This window comes from Takifugu flavidus, chromosome 10 (assembly GCF_003711565.1).
Source record: "Takifugu flavidus isolate HTHZ2018 chromosome 10, ASM371156v2, whole genome shotgun sequence".
Taxonomy (NCBI): Eukaryota; Metazoa; Chordata; class Actinopteri; order Tetraodontiformes; family Tetraodontidae; genus Takifugu; species Takifugu flavidus.
In genome coordinates this window covers 14,478,312-14,500,327 of record NC_079529.1, presented here as the reverse complement: position 1 = coordinate 14,500,327, position 22,016 = coordinate 14,478,312, and the positions used below count along the sequence as shown (strand labels likewise).

The window sequence follows — 22,016 nt, the reverse complement described above, 5'->3', positions numbered from 1 at the left end:
GCATCGATACTCACACTAATTTTATTTAGAAGAACTGTTGCTCAAAATGTATTTAAGCACAGTAGTGAAGTGCAAATCAGTCAAAAATACAAACAACTGTTTTATGAAACTGGTGTTTATGGCGACCAATGAGGATGAATCAGTGCTTAAAATATAATTGCCACATTATTTTGAAGACTGGTAAATGTGTTTACATGAAAACAAAAGACTTAACTTTTGTGGATTTATTTTTTTTAAATACTGACTTCCTCTCATTGTGTTTAACAGAGTCTTTCTAATGTACATCTCTTTTTTAAAATTTAACAAGAGATTGACCTTTTTTCAATTATAATCATAAAACAGCATTAAATCACATGACCCCGCTGGAGTATTTTGAATCACCTGTTTTTGTGTGTTTGTGTCTCCAGTATGAGTGTGTCCCAGCTCCCAGCACGTGTAGACATGCATCAGCAAACTGGCATTTAAGTAAATAAGAGACACAAGTGCAAAGAAAAGATACAAATGAAGAAAGTTACTAACGCGTATAGCTTTGCAGAGAATCTTTACCTGCTCCTCAGTGAAATGCTTTAAAAATATCGTTTTGAGGCAACAAGACAAAAACAATGTCATCAGTGGTTCCATCTGCAGTTTACCACTGTAACATCAGCAGCTGCAGCTCAAGGCCCTGAAAAATGTGCTTTTTAACATGGGCATTGAGCTTTTTTCATGAAGTTCCTCCAACCATACAACAGCCTGTTCTGTTCCAAACCTTCCAAATCTGTCAGTGTCAGTATTATGGTATGCATTCATATGTAGTTTCTCCTTGAAGAATATCAGAACAATGTCATATATTTCATTGGGATGGATGGATGGATGGATGGATGGATGGATGGATGGATGGATGGATGGATGGATGGATGGAAGGATGGAAGGATGGATGGATGGATGGATGGATGGATGGATGGATGGAGGATGGATGGATGGATGGAAGGATGGATGGATGGATGGATGGACTTAATTGTTTTTTGAGGGGGTTCAATTTTGTATAAACCTCTAGTTCTTTTTTACTTTTATTTTTGATCTCCACCTCTCCTCTCCTCTACCTGTCCTCCCCCTTCTCCTCTCTCTCTACCCAGCTGGCCATCAGCAGGAGGGTCCCCCCATAGGAGTCCGGTCGTGCTTGAGGTTTCCTCCTGTTAATGGGGAGTTTTTCCTGCCACTGTTGTTTGTTAGGGTTCAGGCTGTATCTCTCCTTTTAAATTCCATTTTTACTTTACCTTCACCCAATTCTGTAGTTTCAGTCTGCCACCTGTCAGTATTTCCCTTGCAAGTGTGTGTGTGTGTGGGGGGGGGGAGTTGATTACTTTACATAAGTGAAGTACTCAACTTTACTTATGTAGTGAGATCTTTACATAATCTCAGTCATTACAGTTTTATTTCAGTTTTATTTTCTTTTGTGTGTTGTATATTTTGTAGTAATTGAGGGCCACATGAAGACACAATCACCATAAATGAACTGTTTATCTCAACCCACATTTGTTCGCGAACAGAACAATGCCAAAACCAGATCAGGTCGTTTTTCTCTGTTTGTCGCTGTTATGCAAACCAGACAAACCGGACAAAATGTGCGCCAGAACATTCTTTCACTTTCAGTTCTGTGGAGCCGGACGTCATTTACAGTAAACAATTATATAAAACTTGAAAGGCAGGAAAGAGGAGAGAGACGCAGAGGTGGGGAGAGGAAGAGAGACAAGTGTAAAAGGAGGAAAAGGGAAGTCAGGAGAGTCATGTAGAACGCTGGTGGGCGGAACATGCACGAAAGCACGAAAACAGGAACGAAGGTATAAACCAAAGTACACCTGCACACCTGAGTAAAGCCACTCCTTTCCCAGGACTCACACCTGGCTGATGACTTGAGGGGAAAGAAAGCCAAGGGGAGATTTTCATTCTGGTCCTCTGTTGGACTGGATTTGGGAGCTTTACGTCCTGTTTTTGTGGAATGTATCGCTTACTTTTGCGTAGAACTCACAACTTGACCTCAACTGCTTGAAAACATAACCTTTTATCAAGTCACTTTCCCTGCATCTCAGATGAACATGTGGATCTTGAACGCCGTTATTCTCTCTCTGTTTTGTTCTGGTGAGTACAAAAGGGGATGACCATGAATTTTCCATCTCTTTGAATTGACATTTAACCCCAAATAAGTAGCTGCGATAATAACCAAGGCAGAGTGGGATGATAGAGCTCTCTAAAACGTATACCTGTTGTACTGACTACATTATTGTACATTTATTTCTATAAAGGATCGTTCAGGTCAACCTTGTTTACAACATGGATGTCATAAACAGTCACCTTCTGGTTTATATACCACAGAAGTGGTTAAAATAATTGCTTTGTACAAATGTCTTTGTTAAAACTTGGCCAGATTAGTTTGTAATGTTAAAGATTTGACAGGACAAGTCCATGTTGATCTCAGTAGGATTCATGGATTAAGCATCCTGATGAGTCTTTTATGAACCTTTCAGTTTATAAATTGATTTCCTAAATTGACTAAAATATCTTCTTTGACCCATTTTGCTTTTTTTGCGCTTTCTCCAGCAGTTTGTCTGTCGACTGAAAATGAGTCAGTGTATTTTATCTCCAAAAACTTTAACAACATCCTCCACTGGATCGCCGTGGATCCTGCCAGACCAGGAGAAAATATCACCTACAAGTACAGCGTGGAATACAAGAAGTAAGATGCTGAAGAGTGGTTTATACATTTCACCAGCAGATTAATAGTGACATTTTTTAATTAATGAGTATAAATGTGTGCGTGTACATTTGAGCACTAATTATTCCATATTAAGGCATCCAATAAAAAATACTGCATCACTTGATTACAATTAACACAAAAACTATGACAATTAAACCCTAAAGCCGCATTTTGCACGTACAAACATGCTTCTCGTGCTAAACTTTGAACCGAATCACGCTCATCTACGTCAATGTCTCAGTGTGGACTCTGCTCTCAGAGGGAGAAAGGATCATTTATAGCCCTCACATGTGTTTTATCACTCTACTCACTCTTGTATCTATATCGGGTACAGACAAGGTAAAATATCTGCCATTTTTTTACCCAAACAAATCTCACCATACAATTTGATTGACACCTAGTAATTTAGCCTACAAAGAATAATTGAACCTTATCGGCTCAATGTTGAGTTTTTATTTCAATCGAAAGGCTTCCGTTCATCACTTTTTCATCTCCTTTAAAAGAATTCTGGGTCTTTTAATGACCTGAGTGTACACATTCAGGACAAGAACAACTTAAGTGGTTCAGCATTTTAAACCCAACATATTTTGTGAAGGTTGGGTTTGCTGGCTAGCAGTGAGCAAAAAATGCAGTAATGTATTACATCTAGGACCACAATTTGATCACACTGCACTGTCATTTGCACAGACATGCTGATGGGGAAAAATACCGGAAAAAAGCAGGCTGCCAGAATATCACCACGCTTCTCTGTGACCTGACTGAAGAAACCCCAGCGATTCGTGATGGACACTACTGGGCCCGGGTGTTTGTTAATGGTGAACTTCATGGCTGCACCAAGACCAGATTCACGCCTTTAGCTCACAGTAAGAATCCTCATACTAAATTTTCCCTCTAAGATCTAGACACATGGAATATTGGTGGTAAGCTAACAGCCATTGTTCTCTTTAGCTTGCACCTCTGATTGTTGATCGAGGATGCTTCTTTGACATTCTTACATCACATAAAACCTCACAACCCTAAATCCTGTGCAGTTGACTTCAACTTAAGCACTTAAAACCAGTGTGGACAGAGTAAATGCACATTAATTCATTTGGTCATATTTATTTGTCATAGCAACCTTTGGGCCACCCACCTTGTCTATAAATTCGACTGTGTCAGCACTGCATGTGCACGCCATCCCGCCTCTGGGGCCAAATGGAGAATCCATTCGTGACATCGTTGCACGCAGCACGGAAGGGCCGGTTGAAACCCAGCTTCTCTATACCTTAGAAATCACAGATCCACAATCGGCACTACAGGTGAGTCTCACCTCAGTTTTACTTGGTTCTTTTGCATGTAAAAACATACTAAATCAATCCACAATTTTTGATTTTTTTTTTCCTGTGTCTGCAGGTTAAGACAAACACAACTGGTCAGTTTATCCTCAACCTAACAAACAACAACAAATACTGTGGTCATGTGTTCTACAGACCTACAGCAAAATGGGGTCGGTCAACGAGTGAGAAGACCCCATTCTGCATCAAACTGCCAGGTGAGCTCAGCACAGAAGCTCTTTTCATTTACAAAATGCTGCATCTTCATTAGCAAGTAAAGTTGTGAAAATAGTGTCAGTTATTTAGAAGGTGAGCTGTTGTGCTGGTTATGCTTGTGCATTGCATTAAGAAGTAATTCCAGCATTTAAATAAACACTTCACATTGACAGCCATTGAATTCCAGAGAGGGAAAATCCGTCTCAAGGTTTACCGTATAGAAACAATTCCTGGAGAAGCATGACTTCTCATAAACGCTGTTCTACAGCGGTGTGCCTCATTCAGGCCTAAACATGTGTCGAACTGAGAATTTTGTTACCAGGTCGTCTGACACTTCAGGGTATCTGATTTCACCAGAGGATTTGTTTTTTTCTCTTGGATCAGTGTGTGAAGAGAGTTCTCTTTTCTCCTTCAGCCAACCCCCCGGATTTTTTGCCATGGCTCCTCTTTACGGCTGTCTTCCTGCTGGCCCTCCTCCTAATGTCATTTGTGTGCGTGTGCAAGTACGTAAAGGGTGTCAAATCAGTCAGCACGCCATCGGTTTTGGTAAGGCCCTTTTGTGTTTCCTCTCTTAAGTTCGGGACACGATAAGGAAATAATGCCTAACCGGAAAATCAAGTGCTTTAGCACAGAGAACCACAAATGCATGAATGGGATGCTTGTGTGACACATCACGATCGGTGAACGTTTGTTTACAATTTATTATTTCTTTGTAACAGATCATTTCTAAAACTCCGACTGCAGAAGAAGTGCTGCAGCCTCAGAATAAGGCCGACAGCATATCCGAATTGGTGGTGTACCTGGACAGTGCCAAAAGGGAAACTGCAGCCATCCACCTGAAGCATAGTGTGCCCTCGACCAGTCTTGGTGGTTACTCTCCTCAAGACATTCCATGTCAAATCGGGCAAGACTCCTCAACGGATCATGTGCTTTGTCTGACTTCAGACCCTAAAGACAACAGCGCCCAGTCCTCAGTGAGCTACGGTGCTGTGGTGGTCCATGATTCCACTGAAGATCAAGGTGCCATTAAAAACAAGCTGAATTCTTCATTGGAAGAATGTGGAAGCGATCACGCGATTACTTCAGTGATGCTGTCACATACGGGATCACCGCTATCTGTTCAGGACAGTCCGGACAGCGACCCAAGCAGGCCGCTACTGCTGCACACGGAGCGGGACTCGGACGGAAACCTCGTTCTGCCTTTTCCCTCATTTCAGTTCCAGAGCAGCACAGCCAACCTTCAGAGGAGACCTCTCCTCTCCGACCTCATAGACTCCACGATGGCGCAACCATCGTTGTCGTCATTGCTGATTTTAGACGGCGCAGAGTCAGAATGCGATGACGGCATTGTAACATCGCCGACACAAACGTACTGCAACAGCCATTATCACCAGCCGCATGCTGGGATTCCCAGTCCCCACCAGGCGAATCTCAACTCCTCATCCACTGATGGTAGAGTTGAATCATGTTACATGCAAAACTGGATACCTGAAGTCAATGTTGAGACTGTGGCCATGCACAGCGATTTTGACAGAAGGACAGATTATCCTTGCACTTGGAACGGTCTCAAACGAGAGGAAGTTGAGACAGAGGAAGACGAAAAAGAGCTGGAAAGTTTTTCTCTCAGGGAACATTTTCTGGGAAATTGGGCGGTACAGGTTCAGGATTAAGAGCTGAAACGTCTCTTTGCTTTTTGTCATCGGAAATCTTTACTTAAAGAGGACCCAGTGCACAACACCAAAACAGATGGTACTGACAATTTTAGTGACGACGCCTGACATGCCTCACGCAGATGAAGAGCTCTGGTGTCGGCGGTGGGACAGCCGAAGCGGAGAAACATTTTCAAACTTACATCACAATTTACTGAATATTTAACCACCACATGCTTGCATGTCTGCTGCAAAGCAGTTCACCTATAAACCCTAAAATGCATTAAGCCAAATTAAGAAAACTGCCACATTGTGATCTCACCTCTTTCTGTGGAATTATGTTTTTTGCGTGTTTGTATTTATTAACTGACATCAGCTTTCTTGTATGGAACCGCAGTTCTGTTGATGAATGCTGGTTGAGGTGAAGAATCCCAATGGCCAATATAGCACTTGAAATATAAGTCAGAAATCCATTCCAAATGCAACAACTAAGCTACATTTTGCACTCCATGTTTGTGTGCCTGTGTGTACGTGTGTGTGTGTGAGAGAGAGAGAGAGAGAGAGAGAGCGAGAGAGACAGTATATCAGTGGATCAATGCTGAAATTGCATCCTCTGAGTACACCGTTTCATCTGTTCACTTATCGTATAAAGTACAATATCTGCATTCATTTTTCAATATCAGATGTGAAAACGTTGGAGTTTACAAAAAAAGGCTCATGACGGGGGAGGTTTTCCTCTGCTTCACTTTATCACAGCTTTTTAAAGTAGAGGCAAACATTTCAAATTCATTTTCACTACCAGTGTAGCATATATCTTACCTGACAACCTGTGAGAATATTCTTATTATTATTAACAACAACAATAATAATAATAATTTGTCATTATGATATATTATAATAATATATTATAATATAATAACATATTTTTTAGTTTCCGTCCAACAATGACACATTATCTACTCTGTAAATATAAAAGAGAACGTGAGTCACGTTGCAAGCCAGCTATGCTGATAATATTTTTACAGCCAAGCACAGTCTGTTTTATACACAGTTGTAAAATAATTAAGTCCAAAGAGCAAAAATATTGACGTGACATCACGAAACAGATTTGTCTTAAATCTAAGAACGTCTACAGGTTTTTTTCATTGTTTTGGTTTCTTTGTTTTTACAGTTTGTAATTTAAAACTGAAATTGCACCAAAATTTGGATTTAATCAATGTGGACGAGATCAATAAAAGATGACCTGACGACTGTTAGAAATGGAATATGACGTGTTTGTGAATCAGATGAAAACGGCTCAAAAAGTCTAAAGTCTAAATGAACCTTTCCTATCATTACAGCTAAAATCTGGCTTTTATACCTCTGAGCTGCATAAATGTGTTTATTAATTGTTATTAATATTGGAATATTATACTTCTAATTTTAATTTTCACTTCTTAGACCTGTTTTGCCTTGCTGGACTTTCCAGGAGGTTTTTTTTAACCTTCAAGTATTTGTAGTTAAGTCAATTATTCTCCTGTGAAGTTACATGTCCTGTCAGTTTTACTTTCTTTCCTCTTTTATTTTCATGGTAGTTTTTTCTCTTGTTGTCTTCATTTGTGTTTTCCAGTCTCCCTCTGATTACTCTGATAATTCTGTTTCCCTGTATGGTTTTTACTGCCTATGCAATGAAAATGTGTTTCCCATGAGTTCTATTCAGAAATATCTGATGGACGCCTGAGCCACAGCTTGGATTTGGTTTGCTCTTGTGACTGATCTCCAACTAGAGACCCATGTTCACCTCTTTCTGTGATAGTTTGTCTTGAAATAAATTCAGAGTGGCTCTGTGTTACCTGCATTCTGGTCCATTCTTGGTAAGCATTTGCCAAAATGCTGATAACTCACAATACAGCATTAAATAAGCCTCGGTCGTTGAATCCATTCTACACTGGCTAATATTAACTCTGCTAACATTAAACCAGGGTGCCTGAAAAAAGTGTCCTCTTGCCTGTTGAGTCCCCTGGGTGATGTGTAGGGCCCAGCAAACCTTAATTCTTCACCTGGTGCTGGTTGAAAGTCAACTAGATACAAATGGGTTTGTCTGAATTATAGAACCCCACAAAACCATGTGTCAGTGAGAGGAAATAGCTGTCCAAGGAGTCCAGGGCTCTGAGCTTGCAGATGGTGAGAAGCATACACACCAACATTCTTCCACCAAGAACTGCCTGTAGGTTTCCTGGCACCCTAGAAAATGTGCCTCCCAGTCCCGCAGAGTGTTGGCATGTACCGACCCGACTTCTGTTCCTGTGACCACACAGGTCAAAGCACCTTCCCTTTCTTTGGTCGGTGGGCCTGTTAAATTCTGCTCCCTGTGTTTTGTTGGTGGTCCAGTCAGCAAATCCTCCTGGTTCTCCATCTCAGCTCCTAAACCTCTCCAGTCCTGAGAGATTTGTCCTGTTTTCACTCCATACTTTTCTTTTTCTAAGTGCGCTTTGTTAACTCTCATGTCTTCAATTTTCCGGTAGGTTGATTTTGAGATTAATGGGAACATCAGCACAGTCTAGTTTGCTGGACACCTCATCACCATGTCAGGGGTGAATAATGACCTTTAATTATTTATACTACATCTGTTGACTGATTTATAATATTAATGTGTGGGGTTTTTTTTGTTTTGTTTTGTTTTTTGTCACATTAAAGAAGGGGGAAGGCTTAATTTGGCGTATTACATTACCTTAAAAGTATATAGTGGCTTCTCTGGTCTTTTTTCCCCCTGACCAGCTAAAGAAACGTCTTCCTCTTCATCTGATTGAAAATAAATATGCCTGCTGCTGATGTTTGCCAGCCAGATAAAGGTGGGTCTCTACTTTTGCACAGTACTAGCCAACCACGATATGAAAAGAAAAAGGTTGGATTTTGAGAAAAGCTTTTAGCCATGAAATTATGTAGACCCCAGATTGAAACACATAACTTTATATTACAAATGTTTAAGTAAAAAATGAAACTTTTAAATGTGCAGCTAGAACTGACACACATTAATGAAAACAGGATTTGCAAATGTAGATATTGTTTCTGTAAGTGGGGGGGGGGGGGGAAAGTCAAATAGGTATTCTGACGTCCTGTCTGCAGTGTGATTTATGTTAAAGTCCTTCTGATATTAAGCCTAAAATATTCCAGTGAGGATTCCTCTTTTTCAGATGAAATCAGGTAAGGTGACCCTATCATGAGCTTCCTGATGCAACTGACACTGGTGCTGCTGCAAAAAAAAGATCATATTTATCTTATTGAGTGGAAAACTAAACCATAGACTGCAGGGGAAAGTTCACAATATGGGTAATATATGAAGCTATATATGAAACTAGCACCACATTCTTCTGGACAAAAATCTCAGATGTTGTTCCTGGGATCTGCTGGAGCCACTCCTCACAGCCACAAGTGCCCCAGTGACCACAGGGATCTTCACACCCCACATCCTCCCCAACGACTCTCTTATTATTCCCCCTGTTTCTTCCTTCTTTCAGATACTCATATCATTTGGGACTGTTACATCTATCACCACAGCCCTTCGGTCCACTACCTCAATGTTTGGCTGGCTCACCTGATCATCAGTGTGTATTTGGAAGTCTAAGAGGATCTTAGCAGGGTCATTCTCCACCACTATTGGAGGTGTGTCCTGCTTTGAGTTTTAAGTCTAAACATGGCACAATATGCCAGCTACTTGTTTGTGATGCCCTGTATACCCTTTACGTTTTAGATCAAGGGTGTCCTTGGGGACTCCAACCCAACTGGATTTTCTGTCCCACCAGGCAGAAAATGGCTTTCGTCAAGGCAAGCAGGAAAGAGTTGTCTACCTGCTAGTTTGGAAAACCGGGTTGGATTGGGGCCCTAGAGACCTGGATTTTGAAATCCTTGGTTTAGATAGCTAGTTGGACCGATGGCCAGATGGATGAGGCTGAAGATCAATGTGGTATCCTGACAGTGAAGGGCTGGACAACTGAGGTAGGGCGGCAGATCGGGTTCTTCTTCTGGAGCAAACAGTCTGGTATTTGTCTGGTATTAGTGTGGTTTTGTTTTTCAAATTGAACAATCATAATAGCAGTCAGTTAGCAAACATGGAGTCTTCTTAAGAAAATATCAGACGTCAAAATGGTACCGTGCCTTTTTTTCGCATCAATGGTTTGAACGCGGCAAACAGCACTGACTTTGTGTTCAGTGGAAAGCCTTTCCCTCTTTTTTCATCTCCTAAATCCCTGGATGATTGAAAACGAGATGGAAGACAAACGATCAAGTGTCTGGCAGGAGCAATAAAAACAAGAATCATCCAGATAAAAGTACTGTGTGCATCCCTGATGGATCAATGCATATCCAATAGGCAGCACTCAAATGGGGCCCGTCAGCTTTGATTTTATTTTTAACGCTTATTTTCTTCAGTGTTTTTTTTTTTTTCTAAAGTTCTTTTAGAGTAAACAGTGTATTTGCGATTGGCAATGACACCAATCCTGTTGGAGGACACATTTGCAGTGAAATATTATGAGTGTCATCTATTAAATGCATGAGAAGTGTCTCCTTATATGCAAAACAATATCCTGAGATGGGCTGCAGGAAGACCCATCTGACAAACCTCATTATACTTGTTTGATGTTTGGTAAGGGACTCACAATAAGCAGCCCTCTTCCAGCAACCGCCTCTCTCCCTGTTGCAAATTACTTGATGAATTGAAGTTTCAGATTAATTGGATGCAATCAGTTTGTCTCCTCCCCTTCCCCTCCAGCATTCTAATGAACTTTTAATAGGTCCGTGGTTAGAAAAAGGCGTAAAAACAGCTGTCAGTGCAGGCCAAAATGATTCATCGTCCGAAAACCTTTGCTGTCCATTAAAGTCCTGTCCCTGATGAATAGCTGCGAAGTAGCATATCAAGTTTGCATGAGGAAGCTTCACTTTATTATAGAAAATTCAATTTTATCATGAGTGGTGGTTAGGGGGCGGTGGTAGCGTTTTTGTCCCCACTGCTCTGGTAGTAGGGGGTGGTGCAGGACACCTACAGAGCACCACTGTGGTACCCTTGAGCAAAGCACCAAGCCCCCTCACACAGGGCGCTGGTTGAGGTGGTGACCTGGGTGGGGTACCCTGCCTTTTCCTATTTGCAGCAGGGATAGGCCCAAGGACCCTCCTGGTGACCCCAAAAGGGATAAAGCAGTCAAGATAAAAGAAGAAAATACAATTTCTTTGCAAAAATTTTTTTTTTTTTCTTTTTTGTCTTAGCTGTAGTTCTTTTAAGACAATATAGCATATATAATTGAGCATTTAGTTTCATCTCAATAACCATATAACAATTAATAACCATGACCATAAATGTAAGAGTACCAACTGCAACAAGTTCAGAATGCAAACACCACCCGGTTCTTCACCCATATCTATGTTTGCACAGTGACCTGATTGCTGCATTCAAACTGTGATTTATTCCCTCCAAGGTGACCCAAAGATAACAGAAAATGAACTCTTCTGCATATGTTTGAGATAAAAGACCCTCCGGCAGTGATTAAATGAGTCACATCAATTCTGTTTTTATTAATAATGTATGATCGTAAAAACACCGCGCCGGCATCGCTCGTGATTAGGCATTAAAAATAAAACCAGTCATTAAGCATGTGCAGCAAATATTATATTTTTAATTGATGTTCTCTGCGTTCTCAGGAGTGAGGCCCTATATTGGTGCATCTGTGACTCTAAACCCTGATAAACTTGTAGAGTGACCTGAGCACGCTGTTCTTTCCTGCCATTACTACCTGATAACAACATTGCGCTGTCGCCGGTCTGTGCACACACTGTTGCACAACAGCTGCCTCCACCTGCTAGCCTCTTGGCTTCAGTTGGACACTCACCTGTGTGTTTTTGAAGACTACTAATACTGAGAGATTCACCCAGGGCTGCTATACTGTAGTCCGTTCCCATTAGACCCCCATCACCCACGACTCTTCGACCGGCTTCGTTCATGTTCTCCCTGGATGTACCACCTGCTAGCCTTGTTCCCTGGGTACCTCCCTGCACCTGCTCCCTGAAACTTACAACAATATAACACTTTCCTTTTATTACAAATATATTTTGCTGTGGGTTTTCAGAAAAAAATGGCTCTTTTTCACAGATGATCTAATTAGAGACACTGCTAAGCAACAAATAGCTGCAATAATGTCTTTCTCCCTAATTTGAGAACAAGAAACAATGCAACAGTTTTCCTGATAGGCCTTGAGGCTCAGGAGTTTTCCAAAAGAAGAACTGACAGAGATAACCCCTAGTTACTGTAGTTATTCTTAGTCTCACAGTCATGGCTGATGTATGAGCAGAAAATCCCTAGTGACCATAGCATGAAGTGATATTCCAGAGGCAGGTGTAGCCACTAAAGGCTTACAGTATAAATAACCCCCATGCTTCCAGACAACATTGCAGCCATTGTTGATGTTTTCTTCGCTAGTGGCCTTGCTCTGCCCGCATCAGGCGCCCTCTGTCTCCTTCAGACAACAACCCTGGACAAACAGATCACATCCATGGCAACACGGAGCAAAGTTGACACTTGAGGCAATAAACGCAAACACAAACACACCTAATGAGCTCAACCAGACACACCTTGTTAAATGACACAGGACAAAGCATATATCCCAACAATACGTTTGGCAGCAACTAGGTAGTCAGTTAAGTTAGAAATGAGTAACTGCTAGTTGAGCAATTGAAATGTTTTAAATCGTTTCATACACTAGTTTTTCTACTGTAGGTCCAAAAACACCCCGCACCCACCCACCTTCCACACTTCTTAGGCGAGGATTTATGTTGGAACAGTGTAACAGGCAACAGAAACATCGGTAGTGGTTTACAGACCTGGTGGGATTAATCCTGGGATGACACTGATTAGGAATAAATCCCATCACATTTTCATGTCGCTGCTGGCATCATAAATACTGTAATGTATGGACACAATAGCGACAGGAAGAAATTAAGTATGGACACGTTAGGGAGACAATAAGACAAAGACAATATAGATCAGCTATTATATGACAGACAGACAGGCAGACAGACAGACAGACAGACAGACAGACAGGCAGATAGATAGATAGATAGATAGATAGATAGATAGATAGATAGATAGATAGATAGATAGATAGATAGATAGATAGATAGATAGATAGATAGATAGATAGATAGATAGATAGATAGATAGATAGATAGATAGTTTTAAACAGATATCTTTACTCCCACCACAGTAAGTTGTACTTGTTCCAGCTGTTCCTTTCAGCTGTTCTGGTTACTTAGAGCAGCTTCATTGTCCTGAGAGTAAGTGTGACATCCTGTCTGTAAATGGATCTGACTGATGGATATGATGCATGTGTGTGTATCTGTAAGCATTTGTGTGCATGTGTCATTGCTCTATATTTACTAGCTAAAGAAAGAGCAAGCATTGTGGTGTCCACATTCTTGGCACCGATGAAGGCTTTGTGCTTGGGGTTCCTCTGACAAACAGACAGAGAGCGAGAGGTGAGACAACAGCAAACAAGGGCTACAAGAAGAGGAAGGGAGAGCTAGGTGGACAGAAAAGGACGTGGGATATATATCCATCAGAGTTTTGACACCCAGAGGACATTACCTGTTGTGTGAGTGGAATGTTATTATCTCTGCAGCTTTGAAGACAGAGGACTGATGCATTAGTGGACCTCTCACTTTGATATAAGACCAAAACACTTACTGGGACTAAGCAGTGCTCACTTTTCTGGGACGAATAGAATAGAATAGAATAGAATTTATTACTCTCGAATGAATCTATTGACATCAAGAAATGACAAAATTCACAGCTCATTGATTATGCTAAAAAAACAGCTATAGAATGATACAGTTTTGATTTATTTATTTGGAAATTAAAGGTTATACCACTTTAGTTCCAGGTGGAAGAACAATGTAATAAAAGAAGGCCTAGAAATGGCAAGAATACAAAGATGGCATTATAGTGACATTTGATTTTTTTTTAAATAAATGATCATTATGTTTTTGCTCCATTTACATTTGCCTTCACCCACAGCATTCAATGAAGCCTTTTTTTCAAAAAAAGAAATCACAAACAAAAAAGAAGTGATTTTGTTGCCCAGTTCCAGCAGGTACCGTAATCATGGTGCATGAGCTCATTTTAAGGCCACATTGTCCAACCCACACGTATAACAGAGGGTGGGCTAAAGCACTGGAAACTACACTGCATTAGCACAGCTTTCCACCCTCCTGGCACCCATGATGCAGGCCTGCCCAGGGAGACTGATCAATTTTAATGGGTCAGAAATTGACCTTCTGTTACAGGTGTTCATATTTCTTTCCCTGTCCAACAGTGAGCCACAAAAACAAGCAGCAGTTGAATCAATCAGCCCATTAGCCTGTCAGCTAACTCACTAATGGTGCTCCAAGGGTTACAGATGCAGATGAGAAAAGAAACCACGTCACGATTGTTTATCTTGCTAACACAGGTGGTTGGTATCGGTGCCGAATGAATGGAGCTATAACTCAGGTGTGACAAGATTCTCTGTGTTGGGCACGTTCGGCATTCAGGCTGCAGGAACGAGTACATGATTAATGATGGGCGGGGTGCAAAGAGTAGCACGGCAGGTTTCAACAGATGAAATAGTGGTGGCTCAAGGGTGATTCATTTAACATGAAACTGGAACAGACCTACAGGTCAATGCAACAAATGGGTTCAACAAAACCAAACAAAGCAAAAACCCACAATTGACGTGTTAAAACATCTCTGAAAGCATACTGTACTACTTTATGGAGCTCATTGATTAGCAGTTGTTGTAACACATGTATTACTGCGGTATTGACGCCAATCCTGAATTGAGAGATGCTGAAGATTGCTGATGGTATATTGTGCAGGCCCAATTTCGGGTTGCTGATTAAGTCAATTTGATTATAAAGAGCTATTTTACAACAACATTTTTTCAAAAAACTAAACTAAATATTTCATTTATTGACATTTTTCAAAAGATTATTCAAAATTATTGAATGAATTGTCAATCTTTAAAACAAAACATATACAACACTCTATGTTCTTTCTGGTTAAACCTTGAATTTTGAAATTCAGGAGAGATATTTCAAGTTTCAAACCAAGGCTACAGTGTTTTTTATCAGTCACCATCCATCACGCTGCTTCCCACAGCCTCACTTCCAGGTTCTCCTCTTTCCACAGGTGCTATTTGGCAAGGAGGAGGGTTACTATGGAAACCAGGACAGTAATGCGGAGAGAGATGGAGGAGCAGTCGACCCAGATGTCTCACAGCATGCAGCTGTCCTCCCAGATTAAGAAGAAGACCTTCAAATCCAGGTGCACACATACTTTAGAGTTAGGGCAAATGATAGGGAAGTAAAAATCTATTTCTGGGGGAAAGGATTTGTCCTCCTTTGTTATTTTTAAAATGATATTTTGATTTGTTTGAATGATGAAATCACTTAAATGGAACCTCTCTGACAAGCTGAAGCGTGTTAAAATATCTCACAAAGTAACTCATCATGCTGTGATCTAAAGAAATTCATGAAGAGCTGAGAAACAACGTAATTAAATCTTTCCAGTCTCCTCACCAGGAGTGACCACCCAATCAAAATGACTCCAACAAAAATTGCTTCGTCACTGACCCAAGAACAGCATCTTAACACCTGCCTCAGTTCATCTCAGCATTCATTATTCAACAGTAATGGAGAACCCGGGAAAAAATGGTATCTATGGCAAATTTCCAACGTCTGCACTGCTGGCCAAAAAAGAACACTTAGGCTCATGACACGCTCGCCAAAAACATTGTGATGATCCTCAAGACAAAGACAAAAGAGTAACCTTTTGAGAGGTGCACATCCTATTAGATCTGGTGTTAACGAACGCAGATAAGATAAAACAACTTGGTGGTAGCGTGGTGGTCTGGAGCTGCAGGACCTGACCAACTTTCTGTAATTGATGGAACAATAAAGCCAAGGACACCCACCAACCACCTTCTGACTGAAATGCTGTGGCATAACCTTACACAAACCATTGATGATTGAAGGCCCACAAATATGGCTGATTTAAAGCATTTCTGCAGAAATAGCTGGGCAAAATGTTTAAAATCATTCGTTTTATTATCGTCGAACTGAAGAAATGACTCGTTTTGCTTTCTTTTCCCCACCTTTATTGGATTTGCCCTACGGTAATTCCGCACTGCAAATTAAATTTATGTCTTATCTCAAGTCTTTTGTTTCACTGTATCTCCCAACACACCAGCTTATGAATTGTCTGGTTCATTATTTTCTTTTTAGCAAATCAAATCTATTGAACTATCACAATTGCAAGCAATATATCACGATATTGTATCTATTCAAAAGTTGGAAAGAGTCTCATGCCAGATTTGGAGATGTTTTCTGCTCATATGACCTTACAGAATGGCAAAAAATCAATCCAGACCTTGGTGGGAAATCATCAATTCAAACTTTCTAAACATAAAATAACATAAGCTGTTAGATGAAGCTGTGGTTTATGCACTGAAAAGGAGAACAGTTCACCAGGCAAATGAATGAATATGCCACTGGGCATGCAAAACTTGTGAACAGGACAAACAAGAAAGTCAGCATATTTGCTGCTTTAGTTGTCTAAGAATTGACCACAGAAAAACACTGAATATGAGTGACTAAATACTTCCTGTTGGGCTTACAAAGGTGCGAGTGTAAATACATATGAATCTTCTTTATAAAACGACACTACTGACACGTGCCTGGATGAGGAAGCAGACATGTAATTCAGTAACTCTCTTTTGTTGCGTTTCCATTGAACTCTTGACCCCGGAGCTCAACGCTGCCCCCTCTGGTTTTTAATGGTACTTTAGCATCCCAGTTGTCAGAGAAATTTGTGCAGAAACACAAGTCTAAGTTGGCTTAGTGCAACTCAGTGCACAGTCTAGTCAACTAAAATAGAATCTCATCGCGACTGACCTGCACTGTGGTCAATGAAAATCCAGGGAACACCTTTAAAACTTCTACCTCCATCCTCTTTGGTTTTAGGTCTGATTTTTGAATTCCAATTCTGTTTCAGAAATTAAGTTATTTTTTCCTGTTTGTCACAAGTGCAAATGGAAAAATATTCAGCTAATTAACTTTAGGTCATATGACCTGGGGTGGGCAAACAAATATATAAAGGCTTTTAGTATCTACCAAAAAGGGCATATTTACTACTAGATATTATTTGAATTATTCCTAAGAAATTTCTTCAAAAATGAAAGAAGTAAAGGCCAATAAGCCAGTGCCCTCGCATTGTCCTAAATAATTGTACCTGAGTATGCTTGCTTGTTTTCATGTGTGCATGTGCAAATTCACTTAAATTTTCCAAATTTTCCAGCTTTTTGGTTATTGTAAGGAGTATCAGAGGGTACAGAGCTGAATATATGCTGTTTATTTTCACTTTTACCTGTCCCTGCACAGCTGAGGCTCCGGCTGTCAGCGCATGTTCAAAGGGAACTAAATCAATCAAAAAGAGGGAAAAAAAGAAGAAAAAAGCAGAAGCTGTCCCCTGAAATAGGGAAATTCCAGTCTACAAACAAACACAAAAGAGAAGTCATGTGGATTTGCATTGTTGTGTTAAAGACGTTGCATTAGTGGTTAGCTGTATTCATACAAGCATTGTTTTTCAAGCAATGTTCCAGCCCTTTAACTGAAAGGGATAAAGAGTTAAAAACTATTTTTTGGACGCTCTAGGCTCCTGATTTCTTACCCAGAACCTCACAGATTTTTACCAGGACCGCTTTTATCTCAGTGAGTGAAAGCAAAAACATTGCAGGGAAACTTGCCACCGGGCCTCAGCCACACGCACTTTTCCCTTTTTTAAAAAAAAAGTTCTGTTGCTTATGTACACATCTTTTGAACTTGTATTAAGTATTTTCTGGAAGCATTATTCTTAATATTACTCTAAATATACCGATTGATTGATGAGCGGTAAGAGCGCTCAACCTGCCCCCTCACTCTGCTTATGAGTGACCTTTTCAACAGAGCTGGAGTCATTTTTTATACAGGAAGAAGGAAATTGATTATTTTTTCTAGATTCTCTCCTGGTTTTGAAGGTGCCCAGTGAGAACATCCCCTCAGTTAATTGGTGCTCCTTTAAGTCAACAGTTCATGCTTCATTGGGGGCTTCCACAATTACTGTGTGTGCCGTTTATCTAGTCTAGAATGCTTTAACTGACTGGTCACTATTCCATTAAAGGGCACACAAACACTGCCAGTTGTCACACGCATTGTGGACAATATTGCAGATGATTCCAGGCTGTAATGAGAAGCAAATTAAATTGCAGCACAGCTCATTGACTCTCTATCCAACATGACAGTGTTGCCTAGAAATGCTGTATGAATTTCTCAATTTGCAAACATAAGAGTGCCGTTGGTTCCCAGTCGACGGCTATGGCTCACAGAAACGACCACGTGAAGGAATTAATCCCCCTGGCTATCTAGCTGACTGCATCACTGAGATTTTCACATATTGCAGATGTCCTGTTCAATTAGTTCCTGTGAAGTGTGTAAACAGATGGAGTGAGGATCTTTAGCTACAGCAGAGTAGATGCTCTCAACATCACTCACGTCTAAAATTGCAGAGCGATATTAAAGCTTGTCACCACTCGTTTGCATGTGAATCTCCACGTTCCTCTTTATTAAACAATCCCCTGATGGACTATACCATGCTGGTTCACACATCACAACATAGCACATCATATGTGGCAATGAGCGTGACCTTTTGGTGTCCTTGATCAGGCTATGCTTCGGTGTCAAAATTCCACATAGCAAGTGGTGGAAAGGAACCCTACGTAGGTGTCGAAAGCATAACCTGCCATCCAACTGGCCTGAGTTTCATGTGCTGGTGACTGATTTCTTTCTACTGATGTCTCATCTTTTAAACACACAAAAAAGTTCACTGGTAGCTTAATTTGTAATTCAGGCTGACTTTTTATACACTAAAGGGCATTTGAATACTAACACAACTGTAAAGTACTTCATTATTTAGTACTTTATGAGATAAATCTCGAGCTCAGGAAAATCGGTGCAACAGGACGCTATGGCAACCGATATTTCCCCAGCACCACCAACTGTCACTTATGTTTCATGTTACAGTGGAACCGCTGTGCCAGTGCCCACAGAAATGAACACATAGGTGTGTTTTTGTGTGTCTGTATTGTATAATGTTCTATCATTAGTCGTTGTGCTTCACTATGATTACATTTTCATCATTTATCACTAATTAAAGGGCAAATATTTAAGGGCGCTTCCAAGTGAGATGTTTACTCGTGCCAGCATTTCGTGCAAGTCAGGTTGTGTTTGATTGTTTTTCTGATCTCTAAATTCAACAGTGATGAAGAAGGCCCCTATTCTTATTTCCATCCCATCATCCCTGCTGACGTGATGTCCGTCAAAGAGATCCTGAACATGGACTCCTGCCGCAGGACGTGGTGAGTTTTCTAAGCTTGTAAAAGTGTTGCTGGTCGAGCGGCCGAGCATCTACATTTGTATTCTACACTAAACAAGCATGAATTGTCCAGTCTGCATGGATGAATAGGTGAAATAGCTAATAGCTCCTCTTCCTAACCGTTTTATCCGGTGCCACCAGGAGGGTACACAATGGCCGAAGGCAAGTTGCCTGTTCATCACAGAGCCCTATATGACCATTTGCGGGTTTGGTACCTTGCTCAAGGGTACCTTGGCAGTGCTCTCAAGGCACATTCTCCTACTACCAGAACACCTTCCGAGTTTTGTTGGCACTGGGGCTGGAACCAAGAACCCTCTGCATCTCAGCCCAGTTCCTAACAGACTGCTACCACCCAACCATCCTAAAAGCTGCTGTGGGAAATTTTTCCTAATAGCTGATTTGGAAAAATTAACTACAGCTGCCTCGTACAGCAGATAGCAGTGTGGAAACTAATCTACCGAATATTATTATTTATGTGTGGGTCAGTGTTGTTGGAAGGTTTTTTATTCTTTAATAGACTCCAGTTATAGACAGTCTGTACTTTCCGTGTAATGATGTGACAAATACTGACAAAAACACCGAACTCACTGAGCATTGCTCAACTGGAAGCAGATTTAGACCTTTTACAGCCCATTTCAGTTTGCAGGCCATTTCTTGTTTGCGGTTATTTGACGGTTCAATCTGGCAGCAACTGCAATGAGTCTTTTTCTATAATTCTCCACTTTCCTCCTTCCTGGTTGATTCATGCATCTCATTCAAATTCCGCCTCACCATCAGTTGTTAAAAGCACATCCCCCCTCTCTCTCTCTCTCTGTTTTCATCTGTGATCCTTCTGCAAAATCCAGCTGGGGACTTTTATAAAAAAATCTTTTGATGTCTCTGAATGTTACTAAGACAAAAAGCCAAAAACTGAAACTGTTAAATACGGCTTTTCACATTAATGAGGACGAGGAGCGAGCATTGCATTACTGAGGAAGAAAGAAGAGCTGGAAATTGAACTTTACATTTAGCGACCTGCTAAAATATATCTAAAGCAAATCCTGCATGTTTCCACCCTCTCACATTCTGTAGTCTGGTTCCAAACTTTTACAATGATGACTTCTAGTGTGTCAAATAGAAAGTTTGAAATTCACATTCCTGTGAATTTAATTCATCGCACTTCCATGGAGGGGCAACTACTGAATGTTTTCTATTCATTAATCAGTAAAAACGAATATTACTGTAAGATGACTCGATCTGGTCACTATGTGACCTTGTTTTGCCATTTAAAGTTTGTCTGCCTACTGCCTGAAAGTAAGCACCACTGGAGTGATTCAGGTGTGAGCTGGGTGAGAATCTGGGCCTTGAGATGGAGTCAGAGAGAAGAGACCTCAGAGCCGCAGGCAGACAGGAATGCAATTCTTGTAGTCAGAGTCAGAAGCCTGGTGGTCTTACTGCAGCAATGGAGAGACGACGTGAAACAAGGAAAAAGCTGAGAGTGGTGAGCAGTTGCTTGGGGGGGGGGGCTGCAAAAGTGGTGGAGAAGGATCAACGGGACAGTAACACCAAAGGCTTTTTATGAAATGTTTCATCTCCTTGTGGCTGGACAGGAAATTGCAACAAAAACACAGAGGGATTCTAACTCGCACATAAATCAGTCATTGAGAGGATTCCGTAAAGGTCACATCGGATCCATCTGGTGGGTAATAAGTGATTTAATGATGATGAAGCTAAAACTGCCCACTATTTGTTAGCACGATGGAATAGGTGTGAAAATAGAGTCCAAACAAAGAAACTTAAGGTCACCAAGAACAGGAACTTCTGCAGCTGTTGTTGTTTTTGTTTTGTTTCTTTTCTATTACACAATGTCCATATTTTTTAAAGATTGTCAAAATATCCGCGAGGATTTTATGAAACCATCAAAGCAGCACAAAAAAAACCCCAGAAAATATATTTTATCCATTAAACCACAGAAGGACGAGGTCACAGTGATTCTGAAAATATGAGTAACGGTAAGACAGAGCTGCCAAAGAGTGTAGAGACGGGAAGTCATTGACGTAGCAATCAAAAGCTTTCTGAGACACATCCTCAGCTGCAGTGAGCTGGCCTTGCCAACTAGGAATCTCATTATTGTCCCTTCTCCAGGCCAAACGACAGATAGAAACACACACACACACACACACACACACACACACACACACACACACTTCTGATGTTTATTATTATTTGTTTTGTTAATTTTCACTTTACCTCCCAGTATCCTCTGAAACTTCTCCTCACTTTTTACAAATTTCAGCCTTCCCAGAAGTTTTGGCAGATGTTCAATGGACACTAGAAACACAGGAAATGGTCATTTATTGCCAAAATAAGACAGGAGGGACAGGGTGATAATGCTTGAAGCTGATCGGAACAGCACTAATTCTGGCAGCCAGGCCCTTGTTTTCTACGACATTTTCATTTCCGAGGAAACTGGCGTACTTGAACTTTGCTCGTTGGCAAGTGTGGCTTCACTTCCATTATCTGTCTGTAATGATGTTTTCACAGTTATCATCCAATAGTGTCGCAGCAGAAATATGTAAATTGCAGCTGACTCATGCGGCGCACGCCTGCTTTACTTTGTGAGTTGACTCCGCTGTTCTTCTGCACCAGTAGACAAC

At 40.8% G+C, this 22,016-nt stretch overlaps 2 protein-coding genes across 4 annotated transcripts in view; both read left to right on the top strand.

Annotated features, from left to right (window-relative positions):
• The first annotated feature begins 1,802 nt into the window (after positions 1-1,802).
• ifnlr1 (interferon lambda receptor 1) lies at positions 1,803-7,177 on the top strand. 2 transcript variants are annotated; one of them, XM_057046244.1, is made up of 7 exons: positions 1,803-2,118; positions 2,578-2,713; positions 3,422-3,597; positions 3,848-4,032; positions 4,127-4,265; positions 4,679-4,809; positions 4,983-7,177. In XM_057046244.1, exons 1-7 carry the CDS (start codon positions 2,070-2,072, stop codon positions 5,931-5,933), a joined length of 1,767 nt encoding a protein of 588 aa, XP_056902224.1. In that variant the 5' UTR covers positions 1,803-2,069; the 3' UTR covers positions 5,934-7,177. The 2 variants fall into 2 exon arrangements, with proteins under 2 accessions (XP_056902224.1, XP_056902225.1); XM_057046245.1 differs by having other exon boundaries at positions 1,804-2,118; positions 2,581-2,713.
• Positions 7,178-13,400: 6,223 nt separating this feature from the next.
• Positions 13,401-22,016, top strand: part of myom3 (myomesin 3) — a 37,575-nt gene continuing 28,959 nt past the window's right edge. For both annotated transcript variants that reach the window (XR_008952280.1, XM_057044659.1), the window contains exons 1-3: positions 13,401-13,528; positions 15,103-15,237; positions 19,265-19,363. Coding sequence is in view for 1 of the 2 variants with exons in the window: in XM_057044659.1 (XP_056900639.1) it covers positions 15,131-15,237; positions 19,265-19,363 (206 nt within the window). In the remaining variant the exon portion in view is untranslated. The remainder of the gene's footprint in view (positions 13,529-15,102; positions 15,238-19,264; positions 19,364-22,016) is intronic.

Bases quoted from the DNA above. Each gene is read 5' to 3' on its own strand.
- ifnlr1 (XM_057046244.1), top strand. From the start codon at position 2,070: ATGAACATGTGGATCTTGAACGCCGTTATTCTCTCTCTGTTTTGTTCT. The intron at 2,119-2,577 runs GTGAGTACAAAA...CGCTTTCTCCAG, and splicing joins TCTCTCTCTGTTTTGTTCTG to CAGTTTGTCTGTCGACTGAA. The intron at 3,598-3,847 runs GTAAGAATCCTC...TATTTGTCATAG, and splicing joins ATTCACGCCTTTAGCTCACA to CAACCTTTGGGCCACCCACC.